This window comes from Neophocaena asiaeorientalis, unplaced genomic scaffold (genome assembly GCF_003031525.2).
Source record: "Neophocaena asiaeorientalis asiaeorientalis breed wild unplaced genomic scaffold, Neophocaena_asiaeorientalis_V1.1 scaffold89, whole genome shotgun sequence".
In the NCBI taxonomy this organism is placed as follows: Eukaryota; Metazoa; Chordata; class Mammalia; order Artiodactyla; family Phocoenidae; genus Neophocaena; species Neophocaena asiaeorientalis.
In genome coordinates this window covers 9,667,101-9,687,226 of record NW_020172592.1, presented here as the reverse complement: position 1 = coordinate 9,687,226, position 20,126 = coordinate 9,667,101, and the positions used below count along the sequence as shown (strand labels likewise).

Genomic DNA, 20,126 nt, shown 5'->3' with positions numbered 1-20,126 from the left:
GATATCTTTAGCACGTAGAATTGACAACAGTTGAAAGCTACTGCCTCCGGGCGAGTGATAGAGAAAGAGAAGTCTAGAATGACCCTCGGGATCTGTGATGCCTTTCAGTCTGACAGGGGACACATGAGGAGGGACACAAGGAAAAAATGACGACTCCAACATGGGGCATATTGAACATGAAGTGTGTGTCACACACCTTAATGGAAAATTTCCCTAGATGGTGTCATTTATGTCTCTGGAGGCAAAAGAAAGAATTTTAGGAATAAGAAAATGAAGGTACTGGTCTTCCCTGGTGGCGCAGTGGTTGAGAGTCCGCCTGCCGATGCAGGGGACACGGGTTCGTGCCCCGGTCCAGGAAGATCCCACATGCCGTGGAGCGGCTGGGCCCGTGAGCCATGGCCGCTGAGCCTGCGCGTCCGGAGCCTGTGCTCCACAACGGGAGAGGCCACAGCAGTGAGAGGCCCGTGTACCGCAAAAAAAACAAAAAAGAAAAAGAAAATGAAGGTATTAATTAAAATGTATTTAGTATTTAAACTACTATTTCTTGAGCAACATGTGTCATTTAGAACACTAGTTCTGCCAAATAAGTAAAATGACTATGTGGTAAAATAATTTTTTTTTATACTTGGTTCAACAAAGTCCTTTATTAAAAGGATTGTCATAGAAGTAATATATGCAATTCATATCTTTAAGAGAAATTATATATGAAGCATTTGCAAATTTTCTTGAGGGATATGTTTTTAGTGTAGCATTGTGTGGGATGCACATAAAATGTTTTGAAAAAAAAACCTGTCTTAGATTATTCAGACAGGTATATTATCAAAATATGTTGTGTCCATCATTTAGTGTATGTCTCTTTACACTGTACTACAATGCCATGAGAAAACTGACTCTAGGTCAATTAGATCCCCATAAAAGAGGAAGGCTTTTAAATAGAGGATGATTCTTTTTATAAGTCACAAAACACATTCAATCTTTTGTTCTGCATGGCTCAGCTGACACTCTTCACTTCTATTTAAGTCTTTTAAGTCTATTATTAAGATTTTTGTATACTTAGATAATACTTACATAATTACTTCTGTATGAATGTGACTTTTTTTTTAAAGTGGAGAGTAGTTATTTTTCCAGTAGTTACTCATGTATTGCAGTATGTTGAGGAATTAAACAAGAATGAAAGAATAAATACATGATATATAACAGATGAAAGAAGTCCACACAGTTTCAAGAAGGCTGAGTAAATAGCAAAAGAAATTAACAGGCATTCGGGCATGCCGTTTACTCAATGAAAAAGTAAATTGTTTACTGAGTGCTTTTTTTTTTTTTTTTTGCGGTACGCGGGCCTCTCACTGTTGTGGCCTCTCCCGCTGCGGAGCACAGGCTCCGGACGCGCAGGCTCAGCGACCATGGCTCACGGGCCCAGCCCCTACTGAGTGCTTTAATTAGCTTTCCTTTGGAAGTGTGGCTCAGGTAGACAGGTTCTATTTTTAGCAGGTGCAAAAGAAAACTGCTTGTGATGGTACTGTGACCTGATGAGAGCAGTGACAGTGTGTGGTATGTTGAAAAAAATAATCATTCTACTTATAAAGTTATGGAATCGTGAGATAAACTGGGTGACAATGTATAACTGTTATACATGTTTACAGTTATAAATGTATAACTGACATGCTTAAAAGGTAATGTAAGTGAATACAAATCTGATTTAAGGATTTAAAAACAATTAAGATAAACTCACAACCATCATTTACCTATATACTTATTAGCTGTTAAAACAGTCTTCTCATAGACTTAAAAAAACAACAACAACAACAACTAAAAGTGCTTTAAATGAATATCCCTTCTTTCTGTGGATTCCCAGATTGGTAAATTAAAATGACATGTCTTCCCACATCTGACTGTCCATTTTTTTCACATGAAATTTTAAAATATACAAGAGAAGCAAAAAGTACTTAAATCCAAGTTTAAGAATTCCACACATAGACATATGAGGTTATTTTTATTCCAATGGCTAATTCCGTGTGCAAGGCATATTTTGGTTTCTCCTGATCATGCTTCTATTTGACACTATACATTTTTTAAAATTGGTAGATGTGATTCACAGTTCTGTATGCTAACACACAACACTGCATGTATGTTATCTCCCCAAATTAAACCTCATGGTATTTTAAGTCCTAATTTCTTCCCAGGGAAATTTCTAATTTTAGCTCTAAAATATATACATATGCATATACACACACACACACACACATCTACTTGTATATATACAGATATACACACAAATAAAATTTTCCAATGTTAAGAAATATTAAAACATTATTTCAATTATTTACATGAATATCTGTTGTTACATTTCCCTCCTAGACTAAGACAGATCTACAATAAGTTGTATAAAATGACCAAGTAAATTACATTATCAATAGTATAGACTGTTATTAGACCAAAACATTATTTTGCTATGTGATTAGATCAATTTTTATAATTTAATAAAAGAGTAATCTCTGAGTCATGCCACAACTCCGTGTAGTGAAAATGCCACTGAATTTACTTTCAAATCATATTAACATTATGTAAATATGGGGGGGTTATGTAACTCAGACATAATAAGGCAAGAAAATATTAGTATATATATTAGATTTTGGAGCATGTATTTTCTGCTAGAGCAATGCTTGTTTGAATATAAGATTGAGTTGTTTGTTTCACAAATTTTTCTCATTTCTTTTGTTCACGAGCAAGTCAAGGAGGGAAGTTTTAAAAGAAGATGCAGAAAACGAACAATGAAAAGGGTATTTTTATTTAGTACTTCAGCAACCACTATCTGACCCCAACCTTAATAAACATATCATTTCAGTTCCCTGAGCCCATTTTCTTCATCTTTAAAGTAGGAATTTTGAGAAGTAGCCTTTATTCATGAGTTTCATGGAGCTGGATCAGAGGCAGGCCCAAGAATAAGAGAGGCTGCCAAATGGGCAGCTTTCAGCCCTTAGTCACACAGAGGAAGTTGGCCTCAACCAGCACACTTCCACATTTATCAGCTTTCTACACTTGGGGGTCTATATTCAACATCATTCGAAGGAACAGTTGATAATATTTTAAGCTTTAAAACCACTGGATTGGGCTTCCCTGGTGGCACAGTGTTTGTGAGTCCACCTGCTGATGCAGGGGACGCGGGTTCGTGCCCCGGTCCGGGAAGATCCCACATGCCGCGGAGCGGCTGGGCCCGTGAGCCGTGGCCGTTGAGCCTGCGCGTCCGGAGCCTGTGCTCCGCAACGGGAGAGGCCCCAACAGTGAGAGGCCCGCATACCACAAAAAAAAAAAAAAAAACCACTGGATTATTAATACCTTTGGGAAAGACAATCCTCAATGGGTCTCTCCTATAGCCACACATCTTACGGGGTTTGCGAACAATGCAAGACCTTTACTGCTCTTCACCTTGGCCATTTCTCAAGCTTCTGTGTGGAATAGGCAACAACCTTAGGGATGAGGCCATGTCTCCCTCTGGGACAAAGAGCAGACTAACTTACTGCTTGCTATAAAAGAGGTGGATTCCACAAGCTCAGTGCTCCTCACCTGTGACTCAAACCTACGTGTGCAGCATCCATCTAGGCCCATGTCTCATGTGACCCACATGAGAGTGGGGGACAAGGGGAACTGATGCAAATATGCTGATGTTCATGCTGCCTCGTGTGGTGTGAGTAATAAAGTTCTTTGCGTCCAACCCAGGAATCTCATGTCTACTATTGGCATCCATGAAACTGTAACAAGTTAATTTATTAGTTTATAAGTAGAATAAGGTAAAGCCAAATCCTGGGAAGGACAATACCCCATTACTAGACTCTTGCTAAGGTGTTCATGGATATTTAATATCTTTAAATATTAAAACTAGACTAATAAAAATAGTAAGGTGCTGACACTCTGAACTAGATATATAACTATCAGTACAAATTAAAGAATCTAGAAAAGAAAACTGTCTTAACGGAAATTTATTACATGAAGAAAGTGGCAATAAAAACCAGAGAGAAAATGATGTATTACTTAATAAATAACATGGAGATAAGTGGCTATACGTTTTGAATATATAAAGTTAGGCCCTTCACCTCACATCATACCAAAAAAAAATCAATTACAGATAAATAAGTGATCGGAAGTGAAAAATAAAACTACAGATGTTTAGGAGTAAATGTGGAAGGCTATTTTTATAATAAAAACGTGAAAAGGCCTTCTTTGGCAAAATAAGCGATCAAGGAAACATTGGACGATTTGATTGCATAGAAGTTTTTTTAAAAACCTCATGTACAGAAGAAAATTTCATAAAGAAAGTCAAAAACAAGTGATCAACAGGGAAGATCATTTCAAGATAAGATGACAAAGAATTAAATTCTCTAAAATACTTTAAGAAATATACAACACACGCACACGAAAATATGGCCAATGCGTACAAATGGGCAACTTAAAAAAAACAGGAGAAATACAAGTAGTTGATAAGCTCTTGATTTTGATAAATATATAATGTTTACTCTCAAAGTAGGCAGGGAAATTTAATATTATGCAACAATACTATTTAACTTCTGACTCTTGAAACTGATAAATATGAACTACCATCCAGTGTGGGAAACTAGAGACACTAATAGTTTGTTGGCAGGACTATAATTACTACCCTTTAAAAAAAAAGTAATATGGAAACTCTGTCAAACATGATTTGTCTCAACCTTGCCCACCCAGTTGAAGGGATTTATCTAACATATCAAGATACAATGGAAAAATATATGTGTTGATGTTTTACTGTAACCTTGTTTGTACAGCAACAGGAACTCGAAATATCTTCAACACCTCAGTTTTCATGAGGAGAATGTGCATCACTACTGAGATACTGCACAGCTATTTCCCTCATAAGTAGAATGAGGCAAGTCAGTGAAAATTCACTTGTCCAATGCGTAAAATTTTGTGGAAAAAAAAAGAATTCAATGAAAATTAGTAAGAAAACGTGTTCATTTCAAAATAAATACATTATTTTTAAAAACAACTAGCCCATAAGACTTTTTGAAAAATCTCAAATCCTTTCCTTTACATTTCACTGTTGGTATAACCATTATAGAAATAAACAAAAAGCAAAAAAAAAAAAAAAAAGACCTCTAAATAGATACTAAAGCATCAACATGAAGTGCAAGGGCAAGAGGAAGCTATTCATGTTTCTTCAGACACTTTGGTACTCTACAGATTGTTATAAGGAATACTGCTTTTGTAATACAAATTATTAGAACAGAATTTTAAAAGAAAATAAGTTGCCAACAAGAGAAGAAAGGAAGAAAGCAGTGGATGGACCAGATGACATATTCAAATTCTAACACTCTGTATTGCTGAGACTTCTGAAAGGAAGTGACCCAAAAACTGATGATATTCACCCAAAGCCACAGGGAGAATAGAAACACACCCAAAAGTTCTGAAAAGAAATAACAGAGGAAACATTTGGAAACAGAGGAGTTAGTAGAAAAGAGAAGAGATCCTGACCTAAAGGTTGGTATGGCCACAGTACACTAATGAATAGTACAGATATCTCTTACTGATGATTAGCAGGGCCTAGAACATTGATCTTCAGGCCAGGCTGGGTCAGGCCAGGCATCGGTGTTTTACTTCCAGAAGATGAAAGCCCTGAGAACTATCTGCTCAGTAGAGCACGCAAAGAGAACCAGCTATCTTGTGTCACGTGAGGAAATTAAGCTCTGGAAGAGCTAATCAGAGTACAGCAAATATAGTAATGGTCATGGGGGGTTTTTTTTGTATAAAGAGAAAGAAATATATCCCGCACAGCAATATACCGCAGTACATGCATACGCAACTGCAAAGTGACATGTGAAGAGGCCGTCGTAACCTCGATTTTTATGGAAGAAAAGCCTTACACAGTAGTAACCAACGTAAAATTATCAGTGAGATACTTTACAGTTTTCATGCTAAGTTTTTGAAATCCAGTGTGTTTTTCACACTTTCAGTAATTTTAATGTGAGCCAGCCACGGTGCTCATTAGCCACGTTTGTCCAGTGACTATCTTATCAGACAAAGCATCCCTAGAACAACAGTAGCATGTATGCAAAGTTGGTCAAAATAAAAACTGATAAAACTACTGTGGAGGACCAGTTTAAGATAAATATAACCTATGTTTCATCATTCAGCCATATGCTTTCACCTAAATAAATGTTGACCAGTTGGTAGGCTTATCTGGAAAAAAAAAGGATGATGCTGGCCTCTACGTTTCTGAAGCTCTCCATCTGCATGTGATTCTAAATTCAGCCATGTAACACAGCCACCATTATTCTGTGGGCCCCAAATGTTACCCGGTTTTGATGCACATATTAGCAAATTTGTTGATATTAAAGTCCTAGTAATTACTATTGACACAACTTATAGGTAAGCGAGGACAGAAGAAGTGACATTTGTTATCCAGTTCGCCAGGTTACTTAAACATGGTCCAGGAGATAGAGCACTGACTCAAGCCTCTGAATGATACCTCTGTGGCTTGGTAACTACCTCTCTGATACTCTTTTCCTGATCTCTAGAGTGGCTGTAAAACCTACCCCACACAGTTGTTGTGAAAAAACGACTGACACGATGCCTTTCACATAGGCCTAGTCAAACACCAGTTTACTTTTTCCTACCATGTCTGCACAATGTTTTGTCCGGATCATAATTAGAATCATCTTTTTACATTTAATATTTAAATAAAAGTTCTGGTAATCAAAGAAATACAAACCAAAGGAACCATATTATAGCACTTTTACACTTCCAAATTAACCAATTTCATTTTAAATAATATTCAAATTTGGAGAGTCTGCATTAAGAAAGGAATCACGTATGCTAGTGGCAATGTCAATGACTATCACATCTCCAAAGAGAATTTGATACTTCAGGGTCCTTGTTCTTTGATTCAGTAACCTTAGTAGTAAGCTTTCCTTGGGAAACAGTTAAAACTATCAATATTTACATCCAAGAATGTTCATCTTATTTATAGTGAAAAAATGAAGACATCCTAAATCCCTAATACCAGGAGAATGTGTATGAAAAAACATACAACCATAGAATTGAATAATATGTAATCATTTTATATAGTATTTAAGAAATGTTTAATCACATGGTAAAATGGTATCTAATCATGTTACTACTGGGATATAGAACTACCACATAGAGTAGAATATTAAATACATAAAAATGCACAGAGAAAAAGACTAATGAAGAAACCACTTTTTGAAAAAATTTGTTTAAACAAAATATCTCTATTTTAAACCCACATTTGGATTTTTGTTCAACTAAATATCACTTAATAAAAAGTTAACATCAAATTTCTCCTAAAGAGTAATAAGTAAAAATTTTGTTTCTACCAACTTATCAATTTTCTTATGTCAGTCAAAAAGTGTCATCAGGTGTCCCTCTTTGCCACGCTTGCCAGAAATTTTTAAACAGAATGTAGATCTCCATCATGGAATTCTTTAAAAATGGATTATTGGTAGAATTATTTTCTCCTTATTGATTTTTGATCACTCTGTCTTTAATTGCTCATATATGTGTGCATGCATACTCTTAAATGCTTGTTTGTAACAGATATATTTCTTCAAGTATTAAGTAATGGTTTTTAAAGTTAAAGCAAGATATTATGTGTTTACTGAACTAAGAAATGCAGCACATCCCCAGCAGGCCTTCCTTAAGGGTATGAGAGAAAATGCAAAAGCCACCTTGACTAGAGTGTAAAGATCTGAAGGGAACTCAGTTACACCACTGGGTCTTAACTGGCTCAAAAGGCCCATTTGTTGCCTGGTGACAAATATATGCTAGCTATTCCAACATCATTTAGGCCATGAAAAATTATCTTACTAAGGAAGCAGAACTATGACTCTAGGGCTTTCTGAAGCATGAGGAAACATAATTTTCAATCATACTTTCATAGCAAAAATTTACTTTCCAAAAGGGTAGTACAAACAATAAAACAAATACCCAGGATGAGTCATTTTGACTCCTTTTTGTACTTGAATTGAGTCAGAATGATTAAAATTCACTAGGTAAACTGACTGCCAATTTAGGCTGTTCTTCTCAGCACGCCTCCAAATTCCGTAAGACTAGAAAGCCTTGCAATCACGTTTAAAACTCCTTCAAAGAAAAAATATTTCCTGATTTGGCAGAAATTAAAGCCTAAAAAAAAATGTTCCTTGCTATCAGAGGTTAATGGATTAGAGTACCATTTATACAAACTGGGCATAAAACAGTTAAACCGTAAGGCTTAGGCTGAAGCCTGGCGACACCCCAGGGCCCTGCAGGCAGTCTTGGCACTCTTCAGGTGCTGTGGGAGATGCTGAGTAGGAGATACAGGAAGCAACCTTAGAGACAGGTGTGTTTAATGAATGGGCGGGGGAAGGAGGATAGTGCCTATAGCTCCCAACCCATGCCAAACTAGGACCAGCTCTTCTCACCCCCAGAACAGGACAGAAAAAGGGGAGGGAAGAGAGACACCAGCAGGAAAAGACATCCTGCCTCACAGTGATGAGAGTAGTAGAAGCAGAGGCTTATAATAGAGTTACATGTGCCTTATTAGAAAAATAAATGGAAATACATAGTTGAATCCTTTCTTGAGGAACACCATTACTCCGCATTACAGGCGGAAGTCTGAGTATTTTCGGAACGTGCTCTTTTCAACTGGAATGAAATTACAGTGCCAGCGCAGCAGAAAATCTTGGATCACAAGAAAAATAACATAAGCAGAACAAAGAAATCATGGAAATAAAACAAGGATGAAGGAGGAAATACTTTCTAACCACTCAAAATGAGGAGAGATCAGTAAGTAGTATGAACGCTGGGACAGCGCCACAAGTTAAGCATATACACCTAATTCACAATTACCTGGATATACATGGACGTGTACGCGCGCACACACACACACGCAAACACAGAGTGGCTTTTGCTTCAACGAATCCCTTCTGCCAGTCCTCTAAATTCTTCTAGGTAAAATAGTAGGAACTACGGCGACAGGGATTAACTCCACTGACCTTCATTCACTCCCCTGATGCCAGGTCAGCTAATGGACTTTATTTACCTAGGGACCAGAGGGCATTAAGGCCTTAGACCAGCTAAAAACTTCACTGTGATTAACATAGTCAAGTGGAACCAAGAACATGAGTCGACTGCTTCTGTTACATCAAATTTTTTTCTCCTCTGAAATACGATCTTCCAGATTCAAAGAAATGACCACAGACAAAAACAATCTGAACAATGACAGATCATCTAAATCCCACTGATCATACTTAAAATAAGACTTCCCCTAAACCATTTGAAAACTTAAAACCACTTATATTTTCAAACTATTTAAATTCCACACACATCCTAGATAATTCTCTGCTTGATTCAAGGAGTCTCCTTTCCAAATTACCACTTCTGAAATATAATTTACCAACACACAGAAAATCAAAGATTTTCTTGAAGGTTTACTGTCCCTCTGCCCAAGGACTCTCATTTCACACCTTGAAACACTGACAGAATTCTAATAATCCTTATGGCCCAAATGTGTACATATACATACGTACACACACACACACACACACACACACAAGTTATAGCCCTTTTTTCAGTGTGCACAAAATGCACTTTAAATGCAGACATTACGGTCTTGTTTTTAGCGGTGCAGTTTGTTTTCTAACTATTTAAACTAACTGCATGGTGTTGATACCATAGGCTCCTCATTAAAGGGTACAATTTTTAGAATCTATGAAATTAATACAAGTGTCCTAGGAAAACCGAAATTTCCCTCTTCATAATTACACAACAGAAAACAACTCTTTTAAAAATATGGAAGACGCTTAAGGTTGTTTTGCTTTTACAATGAATCCTGAATACTGTAAGTAATAATTACAGTTGCTACCGCTCATGAAGTGCTGAGAGAAACCAAATTTTATCTACTTTTCAAATGGGTTGTGGTTAACATTATTCATCACAGTTAGAGAGGATAAGAATCAGCTTAAGTCTATAGGGACAACACTTTCATACGGTGTTAAACATGTCAAAGCAACCGAATATCTTTCAAAAGTAAAAAAATATTTTATAACTTATTGTTTTTTTAAAAATTTAACTCAAAAAAACCACCAAGAGTCTCAAAGCTTCTTTTGTATAATTGCTAAAAATCTGTTCCATTTTTTTTCCAACCCAGTGAATTACAAAATCAAGGAGAGGAGAATAAAATAACCCTTAAGTATTTTTGATGTGTATAAAGACAATGAACAATGATCTAAATTCAATCCCAAAATGTTCACTAAAACATCACTGTTACTTATCTAAGACAGCAGCATCATTGAACTTCTCAGTCTCTCAATATCCAAATATTCTAATAGCCCTAACACAGGACTAATGCTTATAGATTCATTCTTCTATAACCGTATTAGGTAGAAAATTGTCATCTGCTTTTCAGTCATTTACACTGTATAAAAAGTGTTTTGGTCACCCCATTAAAAAAAAATCCTTCACATTAGTCACTGAAATCCATATAACTTCTTTTTCTTTCCACAGTTCCTAATAAAGTGCTCTATTATATTTATGCCAGATAACAGTTCAAACAGAATTATAAAAAGTCTAGACATTATACATTTGAACCAATATTTTCTAGCAGACAATATTATTAACTTACTCAAAGCTCTTAACTTTTGTAAGATAACAGATCTCACATCAAGCTTCTTTTTTTAAGGTATGAAAGAGACTGGAAGGATTAGAGATACTGGGAATAGGAAATTACAACTCTTATTTGGTGTTTTTAGGTGAAAATCCAATAGTGCTCTGAAGCTATAGGTGGTTAATTCATATAAAGGATGGGATAATTGTTATTTTAAGTTGTCAGCTTATTTCATCATCTTACTTCTGGTACTTTAAGCCAGAAAAATCTAAATTATGTTAACTTTTAATAAGAAAGTAAGCCTATAATAAGTACTTGAAACTTCTTCAAAGATACCAGTATCAATTTTTCTTTATTAAAAATGTTTTTGCTCAGAAACTTGGCCACCAAAATATTTCAGAATAAACACGATCTACTCACATTCATATGTGATACAAATACTGCTTACCTCAGTCAAGTGTGGTGTAGGGTTAAATCCACAGAGATTACACACTTCTTTCTTGCATTCAGTGCAAGTATTGAAGTTAGGAGCATCCTTAGAACCTACGTTGAGTTTAGTTTTGCAGAGAGGACAGGCTGATTCTGGTTTGGGGATTTCCTCCAGTTTGGGGGGAAGAACAGACTTTTGAGGCTCGGCTGTTGAAGGTTTGCTGTCCTTAGTAGGCAGAGGCTTCTTTTCTGTTTCTGTTCTTTTTACTGTTGAAACCTGTTCAGCTTTGGGCTCTAATTTTTCAGCTACCACAGCTTTGGTTTCCTTTTTCACAGGGATAACCTTTGCAGGTGCAGGCGGTGCTGTGGATGTGGGTGGCCCCTGAGAAGTCGGTGGCTGTGAAGGAGGGACTTGTTTTGTCGGGGCCACTGGCCCACCCTGTGGATGAGACCCAGGCTGCCCTGCTGTGGAGATTAGATTTGACGCCTGGCTGAAAATGGATGCTCCAAACCCAAAGAGTTTCCCAGTCACTGTTTCTTGAGGAGTTGTGGGCTGTGATTTAGGGACATCAGAAATACTTCCCAGATTCAGACTAAAACGTCTCGACTGCTCCTGAGGTTTCGGGGGCTGTGGAGATGGGGGGGCAGTTTGGCCAGTGGAAGGTCGTGGACCTTGGGGTGTCGGTGCCCCTTTTGGCATAGGCTTGGCATCTGGCTTAGGACTCATTCTGGTTTGTGCTTTCTTGGGTTCGTCCCTCTTCTGAACTGAATCAACTTGTTTTTGACCTTTGCTCTCTGAACTAGGCCCAGGATGCGAAATAAGTTTTGAATCTGATGCAGGTCGAGGTATGACTTTAGAATCGAATGGGGTGACTTTTTCTCCTGTTGGTGGAAAACTCTGTGAGGGTTTGGCAGAGTCTGGTTTTAGAGCAGGAGTTGCTTTCTCTTGATCCTGTGATGGTACTTTGGAGCTTGGAACATCCGGTTTTGCTGCTGTTGACAATGAAGACACAACGTCTGTGGCTGGCTTTTCTGTCTTGGGCTGCTTTGGTTTATCATCAGCCACGGAGGCCTTGGCCTGTTCAGATGGGACGGAAGGCTCTTTGGGAGGGGCCGGCTTGGAGGAGGACTCTGCCACGGGAGGCTGCTGGGCTGTGACTGGGAGGGAACCATGAAGGGTTGGCTGTTTCACTAGTGGTGGGGGCTTTTTAGACTCAGGTGCCTTTGAGACATCCTGTTTGGGTGTAGTATCTTTCTTTGGAGAAATCTGCTGTGACTGTGGGGTTGGCTTGCTCACTGCTGATGTAGGAACAGGGGCGGTCTTCGGTTTGGGCTGGGGTGATGATGGAACTGGAGCCAGGTCACCTCCTAGAGCTCTCTGCATCTGACAGTTTAAACAGAGCCACTCTTTTATCTAGAAATAATATAAATAATATAAAACAATAGTCAGTGAGATAATAACAATGTAGAAACAAAAACATTTTTTAAACTGCATGGTACCTTTTGAAACTATGTCTCTTATTATGCAAAACATAAAATATACATCAAATAATTTTACTTAATTTCTATTAAAATATTAAAATGTTAGGTACATTACAATATAACTAATGAACCTCTGAGCCTTCAGCTCTGAAAACAAAATAAAAATCAGCACAGAATTGTATTTTTCTTCTAATGTTAGTTTTGTTATTCTTTGCCTTTGTAAAACAAAATACTCAGTTTGATTACCCCTAGAAATAGAAAACCATGTATGATAAAGAAAATTAATTATAACATATTAGATTGTAGAATCAGTTATGTTAGATATTTTCTCTATTGATGGCTCCTAAACAATTTTTAGTTATATAACCCAGAGTATGCTTGTCAAATTGTTACCACATTGCTACCTTCTTAAAATAGCAAGAGCATCACGTCCCCCTCCAAGGTGATATAATCAAACGTGAGAACACAAAAAACTTGTATTAGCCACTGTAGGTTAGAAAGAGAACATTCTCTGTTAAGAAAATAAATGAAAAATAATGGCACACCCTCAAATTATCATAGATAGCATCATCTAACAGAGAAAACATTGCTTCCATTTCCTTTTCATTACTGGAAAGAGCAATATAAGTATGCAATATACTTATATGACTGGTGAGATGTGTATGTGAGATACACATCGTATACGCGTCATGTATAGGCGTAAATGCATCTGTTCTTTTCATATCACCTTCATTGTTAAAAGGAGATGTTGAATTTGGTACTACCATATTTTAGAAGATATTTTAAAAGTACCTATGTTTAAAATTTACCTTTTCTTATTCCAAAATAATGTATGCTCATCATACAAAACTTTAAATATTACGAAAGTAATTTTGAAGGGCAAATTCATGATCTAATCTTTAACTCCCAAAGTAACCAGTGTTACCAGTTTAGCACTGAAGTTCTTTGTTCAGAAATCTACACAGTGAAAAACTAAATATATGGAGCATAAGTACGAGAAAAGTTTTCTACAGTACAAAATTGTAAAGTATTAGGCTGGCAAACAACATACTCTCTATTTGAAACAATTCCCTTTTGAAAAGAAACCAAACTAGTCATTTCTAAACTTTTAAAAACTTTTTTCACTTGACATTTTATGCTGTTAAACTTTAATGAAAAAAAAAAAACTCTACTGTACCTTTTTCTTAATCATTAAAATGGCTTAAAAAAAAAAAAAAGACACTGACATTATTTAAACTCAGGTACCAGTATAACAGGGCTTGTTTTGCAATCTCATGGAAAGCAAACTTTTGTTTTTAGAAGGTTGAAGGAACATTTTAAACTCTAACTGACAAGTTATATTTCTGTTTAAAAATGTGAATCAAAAAGCAAAATGAAAATATTTGTTACATATGGGTGGGAGGTACTTGGGTGTTCATTACATTTGTTTTCAACATGAGTATTGAGTACTTATGTATTTGCTATATTGTCTTTACCTTTCTGTATGTTTGACGCATTTCACTAATAAATAACTCTTTAAACATAAAGATATTTGAATCCCAAAACATAATCAAGCAACTGTTACCTATGTAAGTAACACGACTAAAGGTGAGCTTGAATGTAAGGAAATTCACTCCACTTTGTCCCCTTCTTGATGGAAGGAAATTTCTCCATAAACGTGCCCCTACACATTCAGCCATCTCCCTCCGCTACTGCCAATGTCAATTCTGCTACTCTACTATTTATTTTTTCTCATTTGTTTTCTTCCACAGTCTTAAATGATACCATGTGACCTGATAATCATGCAGCCAGACAAGATGAAAGAAAATATAATTAAAAGCATAATTCTTTACTTATATTTTATCAATGATTTTTTTCTATAAATTATTATGAGAGCTATACCCAGATTAACCACTTTAAACTACAAACTTCTAGGGCTAGTGTCTGTCATTGTATTAATTGCTCTTATTCTTTCTAACAAATGGCAGAGCCAAAGAAGACGCAAAAGGTATTCATCTGTTTCTTTCTTTATTCAAATATTTATTGAGCAACTTCTACTTAGCACAAACCACTGAACAAAAGAGACAAAAATCTCTGTCCTCATGGAGACTATATTATAGAAGAATCAGGTAAGAAACAGGTTAAAGCATAATATAATTTCAAGATAATCACAGATATATAATAAGTATCTGATGGTGGTGATACTGTGATGAGTCCATTTATCCTTTCTTCCTGCAAGTTCTCCCTCAAACAAGCCCCCCCCCCACCCCCGCCAATTTCTTTGGAGGCATTTGGTCTTATCAGCAAAATTTTAAGTCTCTTTGCCATGGGAACATTGGAGCGTCACGCACAGCTGGCCAGTAGGCTTTTACTCCATCTTTGGACCACTGCAAAATTAGAACACTATCACAGCATATCTAATGTATGATTTACTTCAATAGTGGGTCACACATACTATACTGTCCTCAATCCAAAATCAAATGTTTCCTTGTAGTTAATAAATGTATGTGACTATGTCTCCCAATAAGCAGACAAGGGAGAGTTAGGAAAAGAGGGGTGGATAACACAGGTCACTGCTTCTTCATAGGGATACAATTCTACTTTTCTCTTAATACACCCTTTTATCGAACAACTTTTGTCCTTCTCGTGACCCCATTTTCTTCACTTTGATAAGCAACATATAAAAGACATCTGATCCCTCAATGTTCCTCCTCACTGTGAGAATGCAGGTTAAAATCATTGTCTGTAGCTTTCACAATATGAAAAGCATTTTATCCTCTTAGGATTTTTCAGAAAGAGCCTCTTTTTTATTTAATTCTGGCCAAATCTGTTGAAAACAGAAATGAGTTTTATCTCAGAACTTAATCTACTACTGAACACAGCAGCATTTCCAAGTGCCTGATTGAGCTGAAAACAAAAACAAAAAAATCTTTCCTATACATTAATAAAATGAAAAACTCCATAGCCCGCCCTGACATTAATATCATGAACCACCATCTACTTTTTCACAATGCACTGAGGGAGAGTTAAGGAGTAGTAATAGCACCTTTGCCCTCTCACTCATCCGAGTTAAAAATCCCATTATATCTTTACTGCATTTTCAGTTATTTCTAAAGTGTGTCTGCATTGCTTGTGAAAGGTAATTCCCCATTCATTCGTTCACATTTCCAAAGCCACTGTCCCTCATTTGGCCCCTGTCATTTCTCAAATACTTCATACCTCCACCAAATATAACCTGTTGAAAACAAACCACCACAGAAGGGGTTGACTCTACTTCTCTTCAAACCTCAACGCCTCTCCAATAACTGTGAAATAAAGTTAATTTTTGCAAGAAATTCAAAATATCTAATTTTGCTCCTGTTCTCATGTTAGCACTTACATAATTCTGCTACCTCCAGGGCTGTATTTCCCAAAAGACTGTAAGCAACAAATGATAAAGACTTCCTGGTATAGTCTGACATAATTCTGCTACCTCCAGGGCTATATTTCCCAAAAGACTGTAAGCAACAAATGATAAAGACTTCCTGGTACGGTCTGACCCTTTAATAATTATAGATGTTCACGAATATTTTTTGAGCTGGTTTCAATTAAATAAACTAATTTAAAATGTTTATGCTCTTCAAGCTACAACATTTCTGTGTGTACCCTGTTAATCGCCACTGTTTACCCTGCCTAAATGACAGGCTTCTACCTGCATTTTCTGGTTGCAAGCCATTCTCCCTATACTATACTTTTGCTCATGGATCATACATCCTCATTTTGATTAGAACTGAAGTAACACCCCATACTTACCCCACCTGCTAACCATACATATTTTCACTGCTTGGAGACAATTACTGTCTTGTTTAACTTCTAAAATTAAATGTTTATCTCCAACTATGAACAGAGATGAACCTGAATTTACTACCATCATTGCCTCAGACACCTGCTGCCCGTTCCATTTGGTATCCATATCTGTAACACAGCTGGTTCTCCTAGTTCTGCATGACTGGGTCTTCATTTCACTATAGCTATGAATGTGGATCTTAGAAGACTTTAGTCCTTATCCCTTATTACCTATGCCAAAGAAGTCAGACAATAGCCAAGGCCAAGCCTAATTCAGAAGAAGCCTTTCACCAATATTTCATAAACAACTTCCCGGGTGCCCTGACACGAGTAGCACCCGTTCCTCTAATCATCCACATCCATTTGATAAGCAATGGGAGAAATTCAAGAAACAATACCAGGGGAGCCTACAACTGTATCAGTATTTCCAAAGCCACGGTTCCTGATCTGGCCCTCGATGAGTGCTTTTCTCCTTTCTTCCTGCAATTCCCCCCTCAACTCCCCCCCTCCCCACTTCTTCGGACGCTTTTGGTCTTATCAGTAAAATTTTAAGTCTCTGTGCAATGTTAACCCTGGGGCTTACCTTCAACATACAAGCAGTAAAATGAAAGAATCCGTGTTAGATAAATATGTCATGCCTTAACTATTCATATATTCTAGATTTTATATAACAAATAAGGAAAAATAGTCATCCTTTCCTTCTCCCACCTATAGTCTTACTTACAGCAAATGAATAAATGGAATTCATGATCTGGAGACACAAGTGTTTAATGAGCTACTCTAATCCAATTAGCTCTATAGAAAGAAGCAAAAAAAAGGCATAAAATTGTTCATTCAGTCTTCTGACAATACGCTATATAAATGGGGGTAAGAGAGCAGTCAGCCAGGATTTCTGCTCATTCTGAGGTCACTGTGTATTCTAATGTGGACCTGCTTATAATTACTAACACAGCTCCCTGTTTAATCCAACTCCCCCGGCTCCCTTTTATGTTATGTATCAGAGCCGAGTCACGTGAAATATAGTAATACAACTTCACTGGCTAAGGCTTTTGCTGGATAATCATAAATGTCTTACTAAATGTTTCAAAGGGTACCACTTGAAAGTTTAACTGTAAATTCCACACAGAGTTTCAATTATTGGTGCCACTACCAAAAAAGCACTGAAAAATTGGATTCTGATTTTTAAGAGTATGTCTTTCATGACAATTCAAGATAATTAACTCAATACATCTAACAAATAAGATGAGTTGGCAAACATTGGGGTTCCAGAATTAAAGTATATTCCTGCTTGGAACTGTTCTTAATCTATTCGCTTCAAAAGATAATGGAAGCTTCTCGAAACAAAAGTGTCCAGAAGGCATTATGACTAACATCCACCCTTCAATGTGCTCCAAATTGGCCATTTTAAACGCCAAATCTACATAAGATTTATAATGGAATCTCTGCTCAACAACACAGCATAGTAGGAGGCATAATGGACCATCTAAAGAACACACACGATATTAGGAATTTATATTTGCCGGTGTTCATACCATTCACATTAGCTACTGAATACGTTTTCTTCAATCATACAATCACCCTGCCCTTGTACTAAAATCTGTTGGGTTCTTACTTCTCGATGCATCACAACTAAACTTTTCTGCAAACCACGGTATCTAAATGTACCATTTACTCCATCAAGGCAGTGTTCTCATTCTCTCTTACCTGAGTCACGATTCGAAATCCAATTTGTACTCCTCTTCCATTTACCTAAATGCTTCGTAGGCTTTACACGATGACCCCTCTCCTTTACCACTTAACTATTCCATTCTCCATTAAGATCTGCCCCTTCTCAACTATTCCAACTATCGTTTGAAGCACAGCATTTAGACTCAAATAGATACTGCTTTATATATTTTTTCCAATTATTTCCTCTCTTTTCCTATCCTCACATGGACTCTTAAAAAGAGCAACCACTTCTTACGATTACTCTTACCGCTGTATTAGATACCAAGTAAATTTTAGATATTATTTATTGATGAATTATTCTAAACTTGTTTCCTACTTCTCATCAAATTATCTCTAAGTTATCTATGTATTATTTTTATTCATATTATTTTGAATGCCATAGAGAATATAATTAAATAATATATATCAGATAATAACATATAATATTATAAAGAGAAGCCCAAGCTAAAGTTTGATAACAGATTATGCTTTCTGCTACTCAAGGAATGCCCAACCCACATGACCTCCTCCACAAAGGCAGCTACTAGCTGACAGCAGTTTGGCTGCAGATGGCTCACTGCAGTTGACATCTTTCTGCATATTAATGCACAATTTATTTTGGATAAAAACTAGCCACTAGCATTCCTCAGAACTGTGATGACATGCTCAGCGACTTGATGAAACTGTTTTATTTATGACAATCCATCCAGAATTTGAATGGATACCTTCCGAAACTGTGTGGATTACAATTTCTGCTGCATAATTCAGAAACCATTCACAAACTTTGTGAAATGTAACCTGAATCTGCATTTTTTTCTTCATAAAGCATAGTAATGTTCACCAAAGGCTAGAAATAACATTTGTTAAATCTTCACAAAATAGGGTCAAATGATAAAAGCATATCTGAGTAAGTGTCAGTGCAGTCCAACCAAAAAAACTGCCACTTTAATCAATTTACAAAATAATTACAGTACAAAGACATGAAAATATTATTTGTATTTTACTACAGCAACACAGAAGACCCCAAATCAGTAAACTGAACTTACATATATATTAACACTTCTGACTGCCTCTCACATGGTGAATTCAAACTTTTATATCTCAAATGATTAACACGCCTTGAGCTACCTACCACACAATTTTGTAGCCTGCGATCCAATAGTTTCAATTAGGCAATGTTCGTGCAATTATTTAAACAACTTATTGTTTTATTATTTCACTTAAAAGTGAAAAGAATTACATTAGTGAAAAGACTCAAAGGGCTCATAAACTTTGTGAACTCATTATATATGCTGAAATTTAAATATCTTTAATTTGATCAGATAGTAATTGGAATTAAGACAATCATTTTGTATGTTAACTTGGAAAGGAAAGAAGTGCTTTTAAAAATACATATATGAGGGACTTCCCTGGCAGTCCATTGGTTAAGACTGTGCTCCCACTGCACGGACCTTGTGTAAAAATATAGTTTCATAAGGGATTTTAGCCTCTTTCAGCTTTCTGTGAATGGGAGCCCCCTATAATTTATTCAAATCTTAAATAGTTTTATGTATGTGCATTTTCAAGAATGTATTTAAGGAAAATCTGACTTTAAAATTACACTTAATCAGCTTTACATTATTTTCACCTTTTTTTCACAAATCCTAGCCACATTTTTCATTACCATTGATTTCCTTCTGACCAGTTTTTTAAATCCTTCCTCTTTCAAGTTAAAAAACACACAGATCTACATATTAAAATTTTTCCCAACAAATACAATTATAGTTACACGTTCACATGATGAAGCCTGCCACTGACTTCTTTGAATTCTTTTACGTAAGTAGAAATCTGATCTGAAGATTTGTTTGATGAATTCTACTAAAGTTTGATCTTCCTGAATAAATGATAGAAATGTCATATTTGTTTTGCCAACTGATTTAAAAATTTTTATTTTTGATTAGATAGAAGAAAAGAATGGAAAGGTAGTTTATTGTTCACGTAAGAATGTATCTCATCTATATGGTGTTTATTATTTTCTATTTTACAAACAAGACTCCATCTGCATTTGCTAAATTATTGACTCTCCCTCTAAACT

At 36.3% G+C, this 20,126-nt stretch overlaps 1 protein-coding gene across 1 annotated transcript in view; it reads right to left on the bottom strand.

Annotated features, from left to right (window-relative positions):
* PCLO (piccolo presynaptic cytomatrix protein) overlaps positions 1–20,126 on the bottom strand; it is a 357,985-nt gene that overhangs the window by 319,829 nt on the left and 18,030 nt on the right. The window contains exon 3 of the mRNA XM_024738453.1: positions 11,079–12,473. Coding sequence (XP_024594221.1) covers positions 11,079–12,473 — 1,395 coding nt within the window. The remainder of the gene's footprint in view (positions 1–11,078; positions 12,474–20,126) is intronic.